Genomic DNA, 20,246 nt, shown 5'->3' on the forward strand with positions numbered 1-20,246 from the left:
ACAACGCGGGCCAAGGGATTGTTTTTACACGGCCTGTGAGTGGTCAGTGAGGGTAGGGCCATGCCAGCTCTAAGACGCACATTCTGTCATTGCCCTGCTATCCCGGCTGAGGGTTCCATCTTTTTCCTCTCTGAGGACAGCGACTGGTCCCAGCACGAGCCGAAAAACACCTCTCCCCACCCAGGCAAATTCCACTCTCCACTCTGGTGTCTTTATAACATTCCCCCCTCCAAGGCATTTTCTGGTTTTGACGACAGATTTCTGCTGCTCGCCAGCATCAACGCTTTTCTGATTGACTGCAGTCTATAGACTCCTCAATTGGCCGAGTCTGCATCATGCTTGCTTCCAGACAGGTTCTGGGCAGTATTGCTCGGAGCCGCGCCGCCGGTGGCGCGGCCAGCAGCGTTCGCCGTCTGGCTACTGTATCTGATTCTGCCCTCGATAGAAAGGTCATTGGACTCCCTATACCCTCCGGAGAGCATCTCTGAGCATCTCTCTGGATGTAGTAGCTTGGGACTCGCCGTGCTAACATGCCTCTCACTCACAGGTCCGCCAGAACAACTGGGAGGAGAACAACTTCATCAACTACAAGAAGATGTCCGAAAACCTCTCCATCGTCCGTGCCCGCCTCAACCGACCTTTGACCTATGCCGAGAAGATTCTGTACTCTCACTTGGACGACCCTCACGGTCAAGACATTGAGAGAGGCAAGTCTTACCTCAAGCTGCGCCCTGATCGCGTTGCTTGCCAGGATGCTACTGCCCAGATGGCTATCTTACAGTTCATGTCCGCTGGCATGGATGCCGTTGCCAACCCTACCACTGTCCACTGCGACCATCTGATTGAAGCCCAAGTTGGTGGTGCCAAGGATCTTGAGCGAGCCATTGGCATCAACAAGGAGGTTTACGATTTCTTGTCTTCTGCTTGTGCCAAGTACAACATTGGTTTCTGGCGACCTGGCTCTGGTATCATCCACCAGATTCTGCTTGAGAACTATGCTTTCCCCGGTGGTCTTCTCATTGGTACTGATTCGCACACTCCCAACGGTGGTGGTCTTGGTATGGCTGCTATCGGTGTTGGTGGTGCTGACGCTGTTGACGTCATGGCCAACCTGCCTTGGGAGCTGAAGGCCCCCAAGGTCCTCGGTGTTAAGCTGACTGGCGAGCTGTCTGGATGGACTTCGCCAAAGGGTGAGTAATAACCACAAGACCTTTGCACAATTTTTTTTTACTGAATTCAGTGGCCTTATTTGCTAACACGATAACTTACAGACATCATTCTTAAGGTCGCTGATATCTTGACTGTCAAGGGTGGTACTGGCTCTATTGTTGAGTACCACGGTCCCGGTGTTCAGGGTATCTCAGCCACTGGCATGGGTACGATCTGCAACATGGGTGCCGAGATTGGTGCCACTACCTCTCTGTTCCCCTTCAACGATCGCATGTACGACTACCTTGCCGCTACCAAGCGTAAGGATATCGGAGACTTCGCCCGAACCTATGCTAAGGAGCTTCGCGAGGATGAGGGTGCCGAGTACGATCAGCTCATCGAGATCAACCTGTCTGAGCTTGAGCCTCACATCAACGGCCCATTCACTCCCGACTTGGCCACTCCCATCTCCAAGTTCAGCCAGGCTGTCAAGGACAACAACTGGCCTGAGGAGCTCAAGGTTGGTCTGATTGGCTCTTGCACCAACTCATCCTACGAAGACATGTCCCGCGCCGCCTCCATCGCTCGTGACGCTCTCGACCATGGCTTGAAGGCCAAGTCTGTTTTCACTGTTACCCCTGGCTCCGAGCAGATCCGCGCCACCATTGAGCGTGACGGTCAGCTCCAGACCTTTGAGGAATTCGGCGGCATTGTTCTTGCCAATGCTTGCGGTCCTTGCATTGGTCAGTGGGATCGTCGGGATGTGAAGAAGGGCGAGGCCAACTCAATCATCTCTTCATACAACCGAAACTTTACCGGACGTAACGACGGCAACCCTGCCACTCACTCTTTCGTCACTTCCCCCGACTTGGTTGTTGCTCTCACCATTGCGGGCTCTCTGCACTTCAACCCCCTTACCGATAAGCTTGTCGGCAAGGATGGCAAGGAGTTCATGCTCAAGCCTCCCACTGGAGACGGTCTCCCCGCCAAGGGCTATGATGCCGGCCGTGACACCTACCAGGCCCCGCCAAAGGAGCGTGGTACCGTCAGCGTGCAGGTCAGCCCCACCTCCGATCGTCTCCAGGTCCTGGAGCCCTTCCAGCCCTGGGATGGCAAGGATGCCAAGGACGTGCCTATCCTGATTAAGGCCAAGGGCAAGACCACCACTGACCACATCTCTATGGCTGGTCCCTGGCTGAAGTACCGTGGTCACCTTGATAACATCTCCAACAACATGTTGATTGGTGCTATCAACGAGGCCAACGATGAGGCTAACAAGATCAAGAACTTCACCACCGGCGAGTGGGATGCTGTTCCTGCAGTTGCCCGTGACTACAAGAAGAAGGGTATTAAGTGGGTTGTCGTTGGTGACTGGAACTACGGCGAGGGTAGCTCTCGTGAGCATGCCGCTCTGGAGCCTCGTCACCTGGGTGGCCTGGCCATCATCACCCGAAGCTTCGCTCGTATCCACGAGACCAACTTGAAGAAGCAGGGCATGCTTCCCCTGACCTTCGCTGACCCCGCTGATTATGACAAGATTAAGCCTGATGACAAGGTAAGCTTCTGATCCTTCTTTTACTGTGATATTTTCCCGTAAATCAAACCACGAGTACTAATACGCTATCTAGGTTGATATTCCCTGCACTGAGCTCGCCGTTGGCAAGCCTCTCACCATGACTGTCCACCCCAAGGACGGCAAGCCTTTCGAAGTCAAGCTGCAGCAGACTTTCAACGAGGCTCAGATCGAGTGGTTCAAGAACGGAAGCGCCCTGAACACCATGGCCAAGATGACCAAGAACTAGAAAGCGAAAAGCTTTGAAGAAAAAAAAATTATGAACATGGCACTGTTATAAAGGTCCATGATCTCATGACAAGCCAAGAAACGAGAAAGAAGCCGTTGAAAGAGTCTACCAAGCTCAGATGCGTGGGGAGTCATTGTATGCTTTTAAGTCTACTGTGTATGTAACTTTTGGTGACCACATCTAGTATATATAACAAGGAATAATCAAAAAAAAAAGTTAAATCCAAGACGCTATTTATATGCATTAAACCACTATATCTATATTTATACAGCCTTGACGGAGTAGGTTGCGCAACAATACTCGGGATGCAATATAAATGGACCATGACGCGTATGCACTACGAAGAATTAATAGTATGTGCCTAAATTTCGTTGATGCAGCAGGCGCTTAAAGATGCACCTTACCTAATTCCGTAACGTATCTGCGGAGTTCAAACTAGCAGTACAGCAGTACCCTCTAAACTTGTTTTGGCCTCCCACCTTCTAGCTACCTACTTCCAACATGCACATGCACGCAATGCACAGATAAACCCTATGCAGCTCTGATTTCAGCTCTCGACCGCCATCCATCGTCTCATTCATAGCGCCGATTATCGCTCGTCGTCTCCTGCTGAATCAAGCATGAAACGTTTAGAAATATGGATACAAATATTCAGCGGGCGCTGAATGACAAGCTATATGATAAACGTAAAGTTGGGGCACTTGAGTATGGCACTGGCCCTGCCCAACTGTTGATACCCTGCTCCCGTATATGTTGCTTACTCTCGCTATATACTCTAGACTTGAGAAGATAATACGAGATCTTGTTGCTTCCGGATCGTTCCAACGCGTTGAAGAAATTCTTGAACAGTTATGTAATGATTATGCTTATGCTGTTCATCAACCACATGCTCGAAATGGCGGCTTGATTGGTCTGGCTGCAGCGGCCATTGCGCTTGGCACGGTATGTCCAGCCTTTTCGCGCTAGCTCTTGTGCCGGCTGCACGAGGATATTTTGAACGCTTTGTTTTCAGACTTGCCTGTTCTGCTGCGTGTCAAATGTGCCGTCCTCTATTCCACTCATTGATCTTTGCACAAGTCATGACTTTTATGTTTGATGGTGCCGCTACTGACTCTTCGTACAGGAGCTTCCTCGCTATCTTGTAAACATTGTTCCTCCTGTACTTGCCTGCTTCACTGACCAAGATGCGAGAGTCCGATACTATGCATGCGAGGCGATGTATAATATAGCCAAGGTAGCCAAGGGCGAGATATTGGCTTACTTTAACAGTATATTCGATCAGCTATGTAAAGTATGCATCTCCGTTGCCTTTTTATGTTGTAGAAAACAAAGATAGAAGCTTGAGAATGACTGGTTAACCGATGGGCTTTCTTATAGCTTGGAGCAGATTCAGAATTGTCGGTCAAAAACGGAGCTGAGCTATTGGATCGACTTATAAAAGATATTGTATCCGAGTCTGCTGCATCATACATTTCAGTCCTGGAAACTTCTTCGAGCATTGGGGATAATACAGCTGCGGATGAGCATCAGCAAAACTTACCTACGGCTTTCTCATTACAACGCTTTATCCCACTGCTCAAGGAACGCATTCACGTCATCAATCCGTTCACTCGACAGTTTCTCGTGGGCTGGATTACACTTCTAGACTCAATCCCAGATCTAGAGTTGGTAACCTACCTCCCGGAATTTCTTGGCGGGATCCTCAAATTCCTTAGCGATCAAAATGTCGATGTTCGTGTGGCTACACAAACTTGCCTTGACAAGTTTCTCAACGAAATCAAGAGAATCTCCCAAGTGAAAAGAGGACTGGTTGAAAATAAGAGATTCAAGGAAGGTGGTAAACGTAAGCGCCAGGAGTCTATGGACAGTACTGGTGGCCGCCCTCACCTGGACGAAGGAGATGAGCTCGATTCTGATGCTCTAAACGACGACGACGAGGACAGTCTGGAAGATGACTGGATCCCCGGCCAGGATGTAGAAATCAACTATAAAGAAATTCTGGATATCCTTACAGCCACTCTTGATTCCCCGTTAGGTTTGTTTTGTCCTTTCTGGCCCATATCTTCTTCATTTCGTGCCATTACTGATAGTGACCAAGAGGAGGACTGCCTACTTGAATCGCTCAGATGGATTGTTGAATTTCTTGACATTTGTCCTGAAGAAGTGCTGCCTTTCACACCCAAGATCTTAGCTCATATGCTCCCGGCAATGGCTAGCACCAAGGAGACCATTCGTCTTGCGGCGACTAGAGTCAACACCTGTCTCATGGACTACGTGGTTTCTTTGTCAGATGAATCCGATGTCAATGCGACGCAGGCATCAGCTTCGATGAACGTTCGGCTGCCTTTGTCACAAGAAAAGCAGGATAACAGCAGCGTCGGTCGAACGTCGCTATCAAATTCCCGGGATATCGAAATTCGTAGCTCAACGCCGGGAAGTGGCCGAGTGTCTTCCACTGCAGTCGCCACACCTGATGCAAACCAAATTCAAACCAATCTCGATTATACTGCGGCTGTTAATTCACTTACCTTGTTATTCTTAAACGACCACGAAGCTACCCGTGTAGCTGCTCTAACTTGGCTCATCATGCTGCATAGAAAGGCCCCACGCAAGGTATTGGCCTTCAATGACGGTACCTTTCCAGCACTTCTGAAGACCCTCTCAGATCCCTCTGATGCTGTCGTCACCAGAGACTTACAATTACTGTCTCAAATTTCTCGCAACAGCGAAGACGACTACTTCGCTAGCTTCATGGTTAACTTACTGCAGCTATTTTCCACAGACCGTAAATTATTGGAAACTCGAGGCAATCTTATTATTCGGCAGCTTTGCATCAGCCTCAGCCCTGAGCGCATATACCGAACGCTGGCCGATTGCATCGAAAAGGAAGAAGATGTTGAATTTGCTAGCATAATGGTGCAAAATCTTAATAACAACTTGATTACTGCACCTCAATTAGCAGAAGTCCGCAAGCGGCTGAGAAATTTGGAAACAAAAGTATGAAACCAAGTTTATCGTCATTTTCCCTTGTTCCTTGTGGCGTTTAAGCCCTCGGATGAGTGAATATCGCCAACTAACAAACTATACAGGATGGCCAGACTTTATTTGTGGCCCTGTTCAGGTCATGGTGCTACAACGCAGTTGCAACGTTCTCTTTGTGCCTACTTTCTCAGGCTTATGAGCAGGCATACAACCTGTTACAAATTTTGTGAGACCTCTCGATGGAACCCCTATGAATTGGGCACTTACACGTTAATAGCGGTGAATTAGACATGACAGTCAACATGCTGATTCAAGTTGACAAGCTTGTTCAGCTCATTGAATCGCCCGTCTTCACTTGTAAGTCTTTTATCCAGCTCAAGTTTATTAAAAGAGTAAACACCTTCGATTCTCTCCAGCTAACGAGAGATAAACTAGATCTGCGTTTGCAACTACTAGAGCCTGAGAAATATCCGTATCTCTACAAATGCATGTATGGGATTCTTATGCTTTTGCCGCAGTCATCTGCGTTTGCTGCATTAAAGAATCGACTCAACAGTGTCAGCTCAATTGGGTACCTGCAAATTGCCCCGCGAAGGTAAGATTGATGCATAGCTTGGATATTCAACCAGAAATGGAAAGCTCTACAAGTGAAATTCATGACTAACAAACAATAATGAGTGCAGTGTACCAGGTGCGGCAACGTCGTCAAATTATGACCGGCCGAACAGACTGAAGGGACGAGAAGACGGGGCAATACGATGGGTTGAGCTTTTAGAAAAATTTCGCAGCGTCCAAGACAGGGCGAGAAGAAGTCAGCGACATAGCGTTGAGATAGAAGACACGTTCTCGGCTGGGGTCGGCGAATTTCGCATAGGAGAGGCATCACCAGAGGGTAAAAACAGAGACAGTACTCGAGTAGGGCCTCCTGGACCGCCTGTGCCATTGAAAGACCAGGCCCCGGTGATATCCCCACCACCTGTCAAAAAATCAGGGCTTGGAAGGCAATTTGGGAGATTAGGGGGCGCCGTGTCAGGGAAATCCCGTCGAAATCAGTAGATACCACGAGAATAGCTTTAACGGAGAATGGAAGGAGGTGCGGCAACGATCTATTCGATACCGAAGCTGATTACTTTTGACTTCGGTGCCATTGTTCAATTATAAGAGTTCAGTCCACATATTGCTTATAGTTATAAAAAGCTATCAGTTTCCATGACCATTTTACTATATCGTTAACAATGTCATAGATTGCTGGTAGTCGTGTTAGCTTGTGGTCCAACGACATCGAATTTGGCTGCTAGACTTACTCTTGTGAAAGGGTAGCAATGTGCTCACTGAGCTCCTTCATGTGAAATACTAGGGCATGGTATCGCTGCTCCAATTCGATTACATCTCCGATGGTTAAATAAGGCGTCACGATGGATGCACCAAGAGCCGTAACGCGGTCATGGAGATCGGGGAGCTGTGCAGACACGGTCTTTATCCTTCGCTGCACATCCAGGTTTTGCTTGGCTAAATCTGAGGGCGGTTTATAGCACTCGCTCTGTAACGTATGGAGCAACTCCTCGGCTGCCTCAGCCTCTCTCTGGAGGTGACGTTCAAAGGCATCAACTCGGGCTGCTGTCTGCTCAGCTCCATAAATCGTGCCCTGGAGGCGAAGCATCAGACTGCCCAGATGGTCGGGATCAGGGTTGGCAGTGGCAGCCTCAGAAGCCACTGTGGTGAGTGCGTCCAGAGCGCTGGCTCCATCTTTAGGCAGACTGTGCTCTATTGCATCGAGCAAATGGATTTTTGTAAGAGCGGTTCCATTGGGAGAAGTGGCTGATTCGGCCTTGTTGTGAGCGGCGGTTAGTCCTTGTAGAGCTGTCGCGTCCACTCGAGCAAGAAGACGGCGCTGGTCGTCAGCCGCCTCGTTTAGGGATACAAGAGCAAGAAGTGCCTTGAGTGTATCCTGGTTTCGCTCAAAAGACGGCAATGAGGTTTTCCATGCAGGGGACTTGGACGCAAGCCAGGCATCGACGTACGACCAGTCACGGGCAGTAGACGCGGCAATACGGGCAACGGATGGCGAGAAAATGGCTGCTGAGTTATCAGCCAGCCTATGAGCCATAGCCTTTGACTTTTCCTCCAACGTTCCCTTCTCTCTTTTTTCTCTTTCTTTTTCCCCCCTTCTCAACTGAGCGCTACGTGAGGTGCATGATGAGATGGAGAGGAGAGCCTGCAATGCCTTAGGCGCTGCTGCAGAGGCGCTGCTACAGATAGTGACATGCAGCTTACACTACGTCACAAATATTTCTTTGCATAAAAAAGGAACAGCACATACGAAGTATAAGATAACACAGCACATATTGCCATAAAAAAGAGCTAATATTTATCTACTGTTTCAGTAGCAAGACTATTGATATATTAATAATTAGTTTATCTAGTGACTCTATCCCAAAAAAATATATGGCGGCATATACGATGCTATTAACCCGTACTATTAATTCTTAGTCTTTGCCCATTTATCTGCAATTATCTTCATAACGTCTTTCTGCTGGCTGTCTGGGTTCTCGTTTCGAACAATTTTCATTTGTTCTTTAACAAATAGCTGATAGTCACTCAATTTACCAGCAGTCGAAGCTTGACGCGGTGTTGGTTTTGTCTGCTCGAGTAGAGCTTTGCAACTACCACATCGATGTCTGTTGGGGTCAATGCTCTTGGAATGGCGCTTATACTCACACCCGCATTCCGTGCAGGTCCATACATATTTGAAGTCGATCTCATACGTATGTTTGGTGGTAACCTTGATGCCCTGGGAGCCAAATACTTTGGAACACTTTGCCGCCCAGACCTTGAACTCTTTCCCGTGAGGGTTATCTTTAATACCATTGATCATGAAGTTGGCCAAATGGCAAAATTCATGCGCGATGACATTAAGTAAGCGCTGCTCGTCATCGATGACCTTCTCGGCAAGCTCAATTGATGAATGGTGTCGATACTGTTTCACGTCCACACTGACGCCGTCCTTTGTCTGCTTAGAGCTCACCGTCTCTCGCTTCCAGCTTGCTCGACCGGCTGTTGTCTTGAGAGTCTTGCTCCACACAATCTTAACTCCTCCGGTTGACTCGGTCAATTCTCCAATCTTTCCATCCGTGATTTGGGCGTCAAGTTGCCGGAGAAAATCTGCCGCTAGCTGGCCCTTTTTTGCATCAAACGACTTCTTATTTTGTTTTTTCGGAGAGGTTGTTTTTGGAACTTTAGACTGGGCAGGAATAATTTTACGAGGAGTATGCGGCTCATACAGATCGTCGTCAGACTCCAGTTCCCGAGCAATACCGAAGTCCAGCTCTCGCGGGATCTTGATATGAAACCCTTCATCAGGTAATACCAGATTCTTTTGTTTGTCTTTCCCAGGAGATGTAATAGGAAGACTCCGTAACGCGTCTCTTTCTAGGAATTCTTCCAGATCCAGCTGAAGGTGTGAAAAGGGACGAATTATATCTTGACGCCCTTTATTCTCAGAAGATTGCCGCGGAGAGTTCGACTCCACGGTTTGAAGACGGCGCAGAGATCGGTTACGAGGGTGTTGCGTTAACGGCTCTTCCTGACCAGCGTCAGATAATTCATTGTTTATGAGAGCTCGAGATCGAGGTAGTCTCGATGCCGAATTCGTAGAGTTCGAGAATGGAGTTTTCGATCTAGCTTTTTTGGTGAAAAGAGATTCGTCAGGCAGATCTGAAGGTTCTCGCAAACTTCTTACTGGTTTTGTCGACTCTTTTCTCGAAGCTAGGTCGTCACTTTGCTTTTCTTTGAGACGTGATTGGAGCCCATTCTCTCTCTTTCCAGACTTCTGAGAGTTTATCAAGCTGCCTTTGAGCTGAGGCGCTATCTCCTCGTCAAAGATACCTTGATCGACCTGATCCAGAGATGATCTCCATTTTTTCCGTGTTTCTTTTCTAGTAAAGGCTGGAGTTGCACGTTTGGGTATTGTGTCTTCCGAGTCTGATATTAAGTCGATAACTTCGGGTTTTTGTACGTCCAAATCGTTGAGTCGCTCTCCCGACTTAATTGTAGTTGTACTGCTCTTCTCGAGGCTGGGTATTAATCTTGGCTGCGAATATTTGGGCAGAGCGCGATTTGAAGGGCGAGTAAGAAGGGTATTTAAGGTCGGTAACTCATCATCGTCACTGTCAACATAAAAATCGGCTGCCCGAGTAGGAGCCATATCCAAAAATATATTATTGCAGTGAAATTATGAAGCTGGGTGCTCTCATGGCAGTGACATAATAGCGTTTGTTTACTTCAGTTCAAATCGGCAACCGGATGCCGAGCAACTGCTACTAGTCGCGCCCTAGTAGCCAGTTCACGATAAAGTGGGGTCTCACATGTGCCTGGAGAGCACACGTGCCAACGCCATCATCAGAGATAGGTGCTGGAAAGAGAAAAAAATTGATAATATTTAACTAAATACTTTTGAATGGACTCAAAACGATTCTAGAACGGGTTGAAGTGTGCCGCGATTTGCTAGTTGTAACTAGTTGTTGGTTGATTTTAATTTTTCCTCTTCGGTGTACCGTTACAGCAAGTACAAAGAACTTCAGGTACTATCTCATATCGCCTCCACATGATTGGCCCAATAAACGTCGAGTTCCTGAGGGTACCTTTGTGGCCCTGCAAAAATTCTACCACTATTACTTTTTTTTCTCCACTTTAGTCTTGCGACAATAATGATATATTCTATTAGTAGCGCCATACTTCTTTTAACTTCGAAAAGGTGTGTGACAGTCCTTCGTCGTCAGTGACATGTTCATGATAATTAATAGATGCCATGAAATTCGGCCATGATTTCAAGCAGTCCTTGGCAAGTCAAGGTATTCCTTACTATACTTCTTCTGATAACCTGAGAGCAGTTGCATCTGCCTCTCAAGCCGCTTACAGTCGCTTATGATCCTATAGGCTTCCCGCCTCACTGGGTCGCTCAAGCGATCCCGTATGGCCAGCTAAAGAAATGCCTCAAGAAAGTTCAACGAGAACTACAAGAGCTGGGCCTAGATGCCGAGACGTTGAAAGCGCTACTCGACTCTAATACGGACTCTCCAGTTGCCTTAAACTATAGTCTTAACGGTATGCTTCACCGGTTCGATATTTCGCATATGGTTTTCCTGGCAAACATGACCCCGGCTAGTATTGCTGACTCTGCCCAGCATCCTCAAACTCAACCCTCGTCCGGCCAAAGTTAACAGTATTCATTCATTTACATGATGGTAATATTGTCGACGCCTCTTTGACACCAACCACTCGCCAGTTTTTTGAGAAAATCTCCGGATCAGCAGCCAGCCACGCTGATAATGAAAAAGAATCTACGTTGGCCAATATTTCACGACTCAAGACGGCGGACAAGACGGCGGACAAGACAACAGACAACGCAACAGACAACATAACGGACAACACAACGAAGAGCACATCGGACAAAACACCAGACAACACGCCGGATACCACAGTGGATAACACAACGGACAATACCACGGATAATACCACGGACAACGCAACGGATAAGGCGACAAGCGCAGCACCGCAAACTGAAGCAAACCACAATGAGGATAGTTACGAAAAAATAGAACTGCCTCTTGTGTTCGATAGTGTCTTCTTTGACATGCTTCTGAGTGATGTCAGCAACTTGGATGCCTTACAAGCCACGGAGCAGGATCACTTACAAGAAGAAGTCAAAGAGTTGGGGAAGCAAGTTTCGCAAGTATCACGGCCGACTCGCTTCTCTAAGAGTGATATGGACCGCTGGAGGCGTATATTCGAACTGTATCTGGATGCAGAGATCTTTTTTGCAACACATGAGCGTGAACACGGGGCTCGTTCCAGCCAGAAAGCTCTCAAGCAGTTACAGTGGTTTCAGGGAGAGGTCAACAAACAAGAGCTTGTTAGCTCGTTCAAACTGCCAGAAAGTCGAACTGCCTTCTCGAAATTCCTCGAACTAAATCTCGATCTGTTGAAACATTTACAGTTCCAAGAACTAAACGTATTGGCAATTTCCAAAATATTGAAGAGTATGAACCATGTTTCCTCCCTCCAAGCTTTGTCTCTTTGAATCATCAGTTAACAGGAGGCACAGAATTTGATAAGCGGACAGCATTGGGCGTTTCCCGTGCTTTGCCAGCAGCAATCAGCTCCCGAAGATTATTATCCGATCATATTGCTAAAGCAGTATGCGCTCGAATTTCCGATGAGCTAGTGTCCATTATACCCCAAATTAATGATTACCTTTGCCCGATATGCTATTCACTAGCATATCAACCAGTTCGTTTGGACTGTCAACACGTCTTTTGCATTCGTTGTATTATCAAGATCCAGCGACGCAAAGAGGAGAGCTGCCCCTTGTGCCGAGCTCCAGTGGTCATGAATGCCTCCATTGGTAAGTGAAACCACCTCGTGAACTTGTAAAAAAGAATGGCAAGAGCGGCGTTTCTAATGTTGTATAGACAATCTTGATACGGAATTAGAAAAGTTTATGAAGAAGTATTTTATGAAAGAGGTAAAGGAGAAACAACGCGCTAATGAAATAGAACGGGGAATAGAAGAGTTTGGTCCAGGCTATACACGGTCTGAATGCAGCGTTATGTAAGAGATGGGAATGATGAGTATGAGATGTTTAGAGCCTTATTTTGAAATATTGACCCATGCGGTCCTATGATACCAGCACACACGCATCAACTGCAAAAATTCTTTTTATGTGGTGCATATATATAAAAGTTTTAATCTTATGTTTTCTGTCCATTTTTCAACTTGGAACTTAATGCCTACTAAACATAAATAGACTGTATATGGCTTCACATGAAATTCAACGGGCATAGCGACGATTCCTCTTTGCATGTCGACTTGTATCACTGTCCCCTATATTAATGCCTTCATTCACTACATCAAATTTTCCAACATTATTGTCAATAGCTAATCTCAAGCAAAACTTGGGATAACTATCTTCAAGCAATGCTTACGGCCTCAGCTGCCGCCAGAGCCTTTTGGAAGAGTTCCTGCAACTCTTCAGTCTCCTCTAGTCCTACGCTGACGCGAACAAGATCAGGGTCTACACCATACTGAGCCGCCCAATCCAATTCCTGATAGTGTGCTAATAAGACGTAGGGAGAGCAGAGAGTAAAGTTGGTTCCCAAGCTTGGTCCTTTTGCAGTATCCATATTATTATAAAATTCCTGAGCGTGCTGTGGATGAGTGAATACGACCGAGAGCAAGCCTCCATAACCACCATCGGGAAGGCGGACCGCCTCATAATTTGGCTTTGAAGGATTGTACTTTGGGTAGTATACGTTTTTAACTATAGGATTGGCTCGCAAAATTTCGCATATCGCTTCAGAATTGGTGTTGATGCGTTTCACTCTGTTGGTGTAATCGCGGCTATTCCTCTCCATAAAGAGAATATCCTCGGGCCAGTATGTGTTTTCGTAAATCTTCTCCTCAAAGACTTGCTTGAGTAAGCGGTAGTGTCTGCCTTCTGGGTTCAGGACGGTACACCCGCCCATGACGTTTGAGCCGCCCGAAAAGATCTTTGTAAGGCTGCTGACGACAATGTCGGCGTACTGAAGAACATTGACGTTTGCAAATGTCCCTATCGTCTCGTCGATGACGACGGCAAAGTTGAATTCGTCGGCCAGTTTGCGAATACGTTTTAGATCGGGGCAAGTAAGCAACGGGTTTCCTGGGAACTCAACGAAGAGTCCTAGGAAGCGCTGTCCGTCCTTTAGGAGGCGCTCTAGGTCGTCGAGTTCCTCTGATGATGCATGACCATAAAAGACACAGCCAGGTCCAAACTTTTGGATAATTTTGAGCGTATCAACGTAAGGAAATCCAAAACTTATACTCTTGTATGAACCCAAGGCGGCTAAGAGAGCACGATGGGCGTTGAAAATGGCGTTCATGCCGCAAGGGTATAGCAGAACATCAGTCTCGTCAAGGGACTCCATGCCACGGGCGTTTGATCCGGCGTGCGACTTTGATTCATCATTCATGTCAGCCTCGCCAGAGAGAGAGCCCGCAATTCTCCTGCGTATAGCCGATTTCGCCTTCGCCACTTGAGTAAGGTCCAGGTTCCTGCCGAAGCGCTCCTCAAGAAAACGAATGCTCTCATTTGCTTCCTCTGGATTCTCAGAAGACGAAACAGTCTTGGCTTCTGAGCCGTTTGTGTGAGCGCCACCGGCGGCGGCTGTTCGCGAATATCGCTTTGGACCACGAATTAATTTCTCTGGGGGTGATTGTGATTGCCGTTCTTTGATTACAATGAGCTGTCCGTGCTTGAAAAGTTCATGAGAAAATTCAGCTCGTCGACTTGAAACGCCATCGCCCGTGTGCTGCCAATACTCCTTTGCTACGGAGAAAGTCTCCCGCGGGAAGATGACACCAGAAATGGTGGGTGACAGCTGCTTCAGCAGTGGAGAATTGTCCTTTGACGTATCCAAAGCAAGGTCAACTACAGAGAGTTGTTCAGAGGCTTGCTGGGATACGCGCTGGCGCATGAATTCGAGACATCTTCGAGCAGCGCTGGCAGTAGCAAATAGCATAGCCTGCTGGTCAGGTCGACCGAAAGCGGCAGCAATGTCTCGAGCAAAGGCATCGATGCTCTTGTGGATGAAGAATCTAGATGGAGTCAGAGATATTAGCCAAAAGATTCCGCTTAACAAGCATCAACTCAGTAGACTTGACTCACCGAGGGTATCCTGTGACCATGCGGCCCATGACCCAATCTTGGCCTTCTTCATAGCCGATATTTGCTTGCCATGTGGGAAGCGAGACACTCACTGCCTATAATTGCGGTTTCAGATATCCAATGTCAGTCGCTTTGTCTCATCAATGCAACAGGTACTAGTTTGTAAAGCCCAAAGGCAACTCACATGAGCAGTGTCCTGGGGTATAGATTCGCCCAGCGGAATTACAGGCATTGTGAACAGGACAGACGCCTTTAAGTTTTTGGCCAATTCCAAATTCAAGAGGGCAGCTTGGGCTGCTATCTAAATTTACAGCTATATGTTGAGGTAGTTGAAATTACATGAGACGCGGCCTCCTATATAACTCACTCGGCCTAAAGATCGGAAAAAAGTAGATATGACTCTATGAAATGAGTCATTAGATTTACATTACAGTCTTGCTGCCATTGCAACGGTATATCTACAATTTCTTTCTATATTTCACTAGTTTTAATAATTCAATTATGAAGATAACTACTTTTTATGTCAATAGATGCAGCATACATGTCATATATCAGTCTGGTTGCTCTACTGAATACGCCATGTTAATAAAGTTTATGGCTATCGCTTATCTACCCAACTATCTTTACTGTACTGGCACACTGTGCCTTGGATGCTAAAGAGGGATATTAAACTTTATACTTGTCTTGCTATCTAGGTAGGTAAGCGTGTCAATTAAATACGCGTAGTGATGGCCTGCAGTACCCTGTAGATCGAGATCGAGACCTATATCGCATGTGTTGCTATTCCTTCCGGCGCAAGATCCAAGGCACCTCCCCAGGCTGAACCGCCATGTCGCGCATGGAGGGGCGGAGCAGCACCTTGTGATGTCATCTATCAACCCCACTGTTGTATTTAAGCTAACCATCGCCAACTGCGCGACAGCCTTGGGGATAATTTGAGCCAGCCAAGCGCATCGCAGACTTTCGCCCTGTTTACAACCCAGAAATAGCAAAGCCATATCGACACAGCCATGTCAAGCTACAGAAGCACCCCCTTGTACGGCGGAGCGATCACCTGCGATCTGCCAAAACACTTCGCAGACGTAAGGTGCGCAAAACTTGCGACTCTTTCCCCGCGGCGCATCGCATTTCGCACATGGCCATGTACTGATTCAAACATCACGTTGCAGCAAGCTGAGACAGGTCCCCGACAACCAGGAAGTATGGATCGATAAAGATGGATTTACAAGCATCATCTTTGACATTTCAGAGCGTGTTGGCGGTCCTGGATCCAGCCCAGAGATCGACGGCCGTGCCATGACCACACACCTGGAAGACATGGTTGGAGCAGACATCGACACAGTCAAGATCTGGAACACTGCCGAGACTGAATTCTCAAAAATGAGCGAGTATGTCGAATTCTCCTGATGCGCCCCCATTTCTCTCCATCCGCTGCGAAAGAGTAGTGCACTAACAGGATATGCGATGATGCAGCTTGAAACTCCCTGCATATACCCTCATCGCAACACAGACACCCAAGACCCATTCCAGCAGCTCAAACTCAGCGCCCGACTTCACAGCCATCACCATGACGCTGCTCCGCCTTGAAGAGCAGAAGACCGACATCCTGATCACCATCAACGTCCCCCACATTCGAGGCGAATACGATGCCGAGGAAGTCGATCTTGAGCTGGGCAAGCAGGGCAAGCTCATCGGAGACGCAGTGGAGATTGCCGCGCGCATTTGGGAAACTTTTGTAATCAAGGATTGGGGGCTGTTTCACGAAGCTTGAAGCATTGAATGAAAATGAATAGTATACCAAAGACATGCATGGGCTAAAGTCGCCCTGTGCATCGATCTATATGCTTGTTTTTTTTTTTTAAAAAAAAAAAATAAGTAAGCGCTGTCATTTTAGTTTTAGATCTATCCATGAACGCTTGGAACTTTTTATATATGGAGCATTCATAGGTATATACAATCGCTACTGGATGCAATTTTCTTATATTATATACCACTGGCACGATCGCTTATATTGAAATGCGCGAGCCTATCTCCCTGCACCCACTTTAGCCCGCTGTATCGAACTTGGAGGTGTCTCTTTCCTGATTGGGTGCAATTACCGGATCTACTTCGGCAATTCATTCTGGACCTTGACACTGCCTTAGAGCGCCAGTCACAAACTTTTAGTATGGCAGCGATGCAGGCCAGGACCCACCGAGTAATGATTTTCGAGACGATGATGGTTAGCATTGCCTGTCAATTGTTCACATCGCCTTAGCCATATCAAAATGTCCTCACAGGTTGCAAAGGCCGCCCGTCGGGTGACCCATGAGCTTCATGGCATAGTTGTATCTGCTGGTCTGATGCAAAAAACCGTCAAGGTTCGAGTTGGTGGTCAAAAATGGAATAAAGTCATCAACAAGGTGTGTATATATGTGAGTCTGCTACAGCTGCTTCGTTTAACTAACCGGCCAAAAGTGGTTTGCAGACCCCCAGCACTATCTCGTACACGACCCCAACTCCTCCCTGCGTACTGGCGACGTTGTTTCCATTGTTCCCGGCTGGCCGACATCAAAACACAAGCGTCACGTTGTCAAGAAGATCATCGCGCCATATGGAACTCCAGCTGAAGAGAGACCACCGATTCCTACATTAGAAGAGCGAATTGCCGAGCGGGAGGCCCAGCAAGCCGCCAAAAGAGAACGCAGGGCACGCGCTGTGGAAGAGCAGAAGGAGTAACATGACGGGGTACAACACAATAAAGACACCACACAAGCTGAATAAACCACAAATCCGAATTGGCAAAATGCGACAAGGCTGTATGAATAGATCGGGTAGCTTCTTTCCCGGAGGCGCCCTCACATTGTTTTAATAGCAAAGGCACACTCAAAGATGCTCCCAACAAATGAGTTAGAGTCTAGCAATATAGAGCTCATGATGAACTCCCGCGCTTCGATCGTCGAATCGATCTGCCGAAGCTCGCACGCCGCTGCCGCTACTTAATAATGTCTCGATCTTGTATCGCTGTAATTTGCATGTATCGCTCAAAGCAGAAAAGGGCTGTCTGTATCTGGGTGCGCATGCGCAGCTCAGCTCAGCTCAGCTCACATTAACCACCGCGTTCCCCAAATTTTTCGGCCCATTCTTCATACTCCCGTATGCCTTTCTTGTCCACGCTTGGTCGAATGGATTTTAAGCTTAGCTCAAAATCTGAAACATCAATGGGTCGTATTTCTTCCTTTGCCATGTACAAAAGGGCTTCCCCTAGAGATCTCAAAGGCCCCATGGCTGCATCTTTAGCAAGAGACGTAATATCAGATCCCGAAAATCCTATTAAGCAACTGTTAACTAAGCGATCCAGAAAAGTCGCAGAGAAAAAACTTACCATCTGTTTGCTGCACAAGTTTTTCTATTTCCAGGTCCGACAAGCTGTGATTTTGTTGTCGTAGCAGTGTCCTCAATTGCGTCTCTCGTGTTTGTGGTTCTGGTAGCGGAATGTATTGTCGGCGCACAAATCGTCGCCGTGCAGCCTCATCTATTGCCCATGGTAAATTCGTAGCAGCCAGCACCAAGACCCGTTGGGCATCGCTGCGCTTATTCCCTTTACCAGTCGTCTCTCGACCAGCCGCAGCCTGTTGGAGCTCACTCCACTGGATGAGGAACTCCGTCTTGATTCTTCTTGTAGATTCGTGTTCACCGGACCCAGACCGTTGAGATAACAGCGAATCGATTTCGTCAACAAATATGATACTAGGGGCAAGAGCTTTAGCCAGACCAAAAAGGGCCCTGACGAGTTTCTCCGACTCTCCTAAATATTTGCTCGTTAAGCTACTAGCAGAGATGGAGAAGAAAGTGGATTTGGATTCAGTGGCTACTGCGCGTGCCAGCATTGTCTTTCCAGTGCCTGGTGGTCCGAACAAGAGCATTCCACGAGCGGGCTCACGCAGGCCCATGAACAAATCAGGTCGTAAAAATGGATAGACTACAGTCTCCCGTAAAGAATTCTTGGCCACTTCCAAACCCGCAATGTCGTCCCAGTGAACTTCGTCTCCTTGAACAACAATGTCGTTCAGAATTTGTTTTGCGGCACCCTCATCTATACCGGGCGGCAAGTTCTTCAGAATTTCTGCCTTGGTCTTTGAACCAAACGTTTTATCGGTTGGACGTTCTCTCGCTATGCTGGGATCTCGTTGTCTTCCAGAGGTCCCAGTATTGCTGCTAGTGGAAGCTTTCACGCTCCCTTTTTTACTCTGAATCGACATCTCGTCGGAAACTGGGGGCTTCCGAGGGGTCATATACTGTTCTGATTTACTCGGTGATTGGTACGACACGGAGGGATCTTGATAGGCTGAAGATGTCAAAGCGCTTGATGCTGCGCTGATAGACAGACCTGAAGGCTGTGGCAGACGTGATTCGTCATATGGAGGAACCACGCTCCATTTCTTAGGCGATGTACGCGGAGTTTTCACGTCATATGATAGTACTGATTTTTGCGAACTGGGTGGATTTCGTTCAAGTGATGGGCGTGGAGAAGGGCGCGGAGAATGGCGTGGGGAAGGGCTTGATTTTGAGCGCCCTTCAATGGGATAAGGCCGTAAGAGATTATCTCTGGCTCCTGGGGATCCTGAGGATCCCCATGCTATAGTCGCAGCCAAGCTTGATCCATCAACCACAGGCTTGCTCGACCGGCGAGCAGAGGGAGATTGATCGCTTTGCTTCCTAGATCGCAGTGTAGTCCTTAGAGTGCGCTTCTCAGGACTTGGGGCACGACTTGACCTGTCACCTCTCGTGTCTGGTAAATCTAGGGGTCTCCCATCAAGATGCGAACGTGTTGACTCGGCAGGAGTGCTATGAATCCTCCGAACCATTTCTTCGGGTGACGTCATGGCATCGAGCGAGGCTCTTGATGGGAAGACGGGACGTGAAAGCTCGGAATATGTCACAGCTGGAATGGTGCCGTCTCCAATGGTCCCTGTGGCCTGACTTGTGCTGCCGCTGGCTTCTCCGGTGGAACTGGCGTCGTTATAACAGGTCGAGGCGAAACTGTCCTCCCGAGACAGTTTTAACGCTTCTAAGAGATCAATTCGTTCTTTGCATTGTAGCTCTAACTCTTTCAGCGCATCTATCAGGACAGTGTCCGAGCCGGTATATGATTCAGAAACTCTCGGTGCGCTGGACGACGCGTAGTATTCGTTTATGCGTCGAAGAGCGGCTTTCCAATATTTAGTGGCTTCACCTTCATCGCCCTAAATCAAATTAATGAGCACGAGTTGCAAAAAGTAAAGCCAGTACAAGTGTGTGAAGCAGGCGAGGATGATCCATCGTCTTACCTGGCCCTCATAGTAAACCGCTGTTGAGCAACTGAGGTAGCTGTGATCGTACGTCTTCTGAAGGGCAGTAATATCTTTATTGCTGAGCATTGCATGAGTGGAGCGTCGAAATCCCAGGTGCGTGATGAACCGGCTAAATGTGATTGTGCTTGCGTTGTAACAAACGACGTCGCAGAAATACGGCGATCCAACTAGTGTTACACCGAATATAGATAAGTAGAATTTAAGTGACATGCGACAGGCCTTACGCAGTGCCTACGCAGCAGGCGCTTCTCAAGCGGCGGATTCGATGGGTCTTAT

The 20,246-nt window shown here is 47.7% G+C and overlaps 9 protein-coding genes across 9 annotated transcripts; 5 read left to right on the top strand and 4 right to left on the bottom strand.

Annotated features, from left to right (window-relative positions):
- The first annotated feature begins 44 nt into the window (after nt 1–44).
- GGI43DRAFT_65057 (aconitate hydratase ACO1) lies at nt 45–3,307 on the top strand. Its single transcript, XM_083210121.1, has 4 exons — nt 45–449; nt 548–1,190; nt 1,272–2,704; nt 2,778–3,307. The coding sequence occupies exons 1-4, from the start codon at nt 336–338 to the stop codon at nt 2,949–2,951; spliced, it is 2,364 nt and encodes a 787-aa protein (XP_083059680.1). The 5' UTR covers nt 45–335; the 3' UTR covers nt 2,952–3,307.
- Nucleotides 3,308–3,588: 281 nt separating this feature from the next.
- GGI43DRAFT_384408 (vacuolar protein 14 C-terminal Fig4p binding-domain-containing protein) lies at nt 3,589–6,989 on the top strand (the record flags this gene model as incomplete). The annotated part of the gene is made up of 9 exons (XM_083203517.1): nt 3,589–3,656; nt 3,731–3,893; nt 4,075–4,242; nt 4,329–4,986; nt 5,050–5,948; nt 6,041–6,159; nt 6,211–6,290; nt 6,369–6,528; nt 6,617–6,989. 9 exons carry the CDS (start codon nt 3,589–3,591, stop codon nt 6,987–6,989), a joined length of 2,688 nt encoding a protein of 895 aa, XP_083059681.1.
- Nucleotides 6,990–7,171: 182 nt separating this feature from the next.
- Nucleotides 7,172–8,040, bottom strand: GGI43DRAFT_384409 (uncharacterized protein; the record flags this gene model as incomplete). Its single annotated transcript, XM_083203518.1, has 2 exons — nt 7,172–7,181; nt 7,238–8,040. The coding sequence occupies 2 exons, from the start codon at nt 8,038–8,040 to the stop codon at nt 7,172–7,174; spliced, it is 813 nt and encodes a 270-aa protein (XP_083059682.1).
- A 158-nt stretch (nt 8,041–8,198) lies between these two features.
- Nucleotides 8,199–10,633, bottom strand: GGI43DRAFT_406806 (SprT-like family-domain-containing protein). The gene has a single exon (XM_083206165.1). It carries the CDS (start codon nt 10,135–10,137, stop codon nt 8,413–8,415), a length of 1,725 nt encoding a protein of 574 aa, XP_083059683.1. The 5' UTR covers nt 10,138–10,633; the 3' UTR covers nt 8,199–8,412.
- On the top strand, nt 10,634–12,733 carry GGI43DRAFT_406808 (SPX domain-containing protein). Its single transcript, XM_083206166.1, has 5 exons — nt 10,634–10,783; nt 10,869–11,036; nt 11,117–11,971; nt 12,037–12,336; nt 12,404–12,733. Exons 1-5 carry the CDS (start codon nt 10,741–10,743, stop codon nt 12,544–12,546), a joined length of 1,509 nt encoding a protein of 502 aa, XP_083059684.1. The 5' UTR covers nt 10,634–10,740; the 3' UTR covers nt 12,547–12,733.
- On the bottom strand, nt 12,724–15,026 carry GGI43DRAFT_65008 (pyridoxal phosphate-dependent transferase). The gene is made up of 3 exons (XM_083210120.1): nt 14,822–15,026; nt 14,638–14,732; nt 12,724–14,567 (listed from the first exon to the last, which is right to left on the bottom strand). Exons 1-3 carry the CDS (start codon nt 14,867–14,869, stop codon nt 12,902–12,904), a joined length of 1,809 nt encoding a protein of 602 aa, XP_083059685.1. The 5' UTR covers nt 14,870–15,026; the 3' UTR covers nt 12,724–12,901.
- Nucleotides 15,027–15,521: 495 nt separating this feature from the next.
- GGI43DRAFT_406813 (Ran GTPase-binding protein MOG1) lies at nt 15,522–16,520 on the top strand. The gene is made up of 3 exons (XM_083206167.1): nt 15,522–15,724; nt 15,807–16,025; nt 16,111–16,520. The coding sequence occupies exons 1-3, from the start codon at nt 15,648–15,650 to the stop codon at nt 16,406–16,408; spliced, it is 594 nt and encodes a 197-aa protein (XP_083059686.1). The 5' UTR covers nt 15,522–15,647; the 3' UTR covers nt 16,409–16,520.
- Nucleotides 16,521–16,904: 384 nt separating this feature from the next.
- On the top strand, nt 16,905–17,355 carry GGI43DRAFT_384414 (mitochondrial 37S ribosomal protein uS17m; the record flags this gene model as incomplete). The annotated part of the gene is made up of 2 exons (XM_083203519.1): nt 16,905–17,039; nt 17,095–17,355. The coding sequence occupies 2 exons, from the start codon at nt 16,905–16,907 to the stop codon at nt 17,353–17,355; spliced, it is 396 nt and encodes a 131-aa protein (XP_083059687.1).
- Nucleotides 17,356–17,725: 370 nt separating this feature from the next.
- On the bottom strand, nt 17,726–20,036 carry GGI43DRAFT_423291 (oligomeric complex COG6-domain-containing protein; the record flags this gene model as incomplete). The annotated part of the gene is made up of 3 exons (XM_083208223.1): nt 17,726–17,946; nt 18,002–19,862; nt 19,947–20,036. The coding sequence occupies 3 exons, from the start codon at nt 20,034–20,036 to the stop codon at nt 17,726–17,728; spliced, it is 2,172 nt and encodes a 723-aa protein (XP_083059688.1).
- Between the last annotated feature and the right edge of the window lie 210 nt (nt 20,037–20,246).

The sequence above is a fragment of the Trichoderma evansii genome, assembly GCF_050947405.1.
Source record: "Trichoderma evansii strain SZMC 28006 chromosome Unknown GGI43scaffold_12, whole genome shotgun sequence".
NCBI classification, from domain to species: Eukaryota; Fungi; Ascomycota; class Sordariomycetes; order Hypocreales; family Hypocreaceae; genus Trichoderma; species Trichoderma evansii.

Bases quoted from the DNA above. Each gene is read 5' to 3' on its own strand.
- GGI43DRAFT_65057 (XM_083210121.1), top strand. From the start codon at position 336: ATGCTTGCTTCCAGACAGGTTCTGGGCAGTATTGCTCGGAGCCGCGCC. The intron at 450-547 runs GTCATTGGACTC...TCTCACTCACAG, and splicing joins ATTCTGCCCTCGATAGAAAG to GTCCGCCAGAACAACTGGGA. The intron at 1,191-1,271 runs GTGAGTAATAAC...GATAACTTACAG, and splicing joins TGGATGGACTTCGCCAAAGG to ACATCATTCTTAAGGTCGCT.
- GGI43DRAFT_406806 (XM_083206165.1), bottom strand. From the start codon at position 10,137: ATGGCTCCTACTCGGGCAGCCGATTTTTATGTTGACAGTGACGATGAT.
- GGI43DRAFT_406808 (XM_083206166.1), top strand. From the start codon at position 10,741: ATGAAATTCGGCCATGATTTCAAGCAGTCCTTGGCAAGTCAAG. The intron at 10,784-10,868 runs GTATTCCTTACT...ATGATCCTATAG, and splicing joins GCAGTCCTTGGCAAGTCAAG to GCTTCCCGCCTCACTGGGTC. The intron at 11,037-11,116 runs GTATGCTTCACC...GACTCTGCCCAG, and splicing joins CTTAAACTATAGTCTTAACG to CATCCTCAAACTCAACCCTC.
- GGI43DRAFT_65008 (XM_083210120.1), bottom strand. From the start codon at position 14,869: ATGCCTGTAATTCCGCTGGGCGAATCTATACCCCAGGACACTGCTCAT. The intron at 14,733-14,821 runs GTGAGTTGCCTT...CCGCAATTATAG, and splicing joins TACCCCAGGACACTGCTCAT to GCAGTGAGTGTCTCGCTTCC. The intron at 14,568-14,637 runs GTGAGTCAAGTC...GACTCCATCTAG, and splicing joins ATGGTCACAGGATACCCTCG to ATTCTTCATCCACAAGAGCA.
- GGI43DRAFT_406813 (XM_083206167.1), top strand. From the start codon at position 15,648: ATGTCAAGCTACAGAAGCACCCCCTTGTACGGCGGAGCGATCACCTGC. The intron at 15,725-15,806 runs GTGCGCAAAACT...ATCACGTTGCAG, and splicing joins AAACACTTCGCAGACGTAAG to CAAGCTGAGACAGGTCCCCG. The intron at 16,026-16,110 runs GTATGTCGAATT...GCGATGATGCAG, and splicing joins GAATTCTCAAAAATGAGCGA to CTTGAAACTCCCTGCATATA.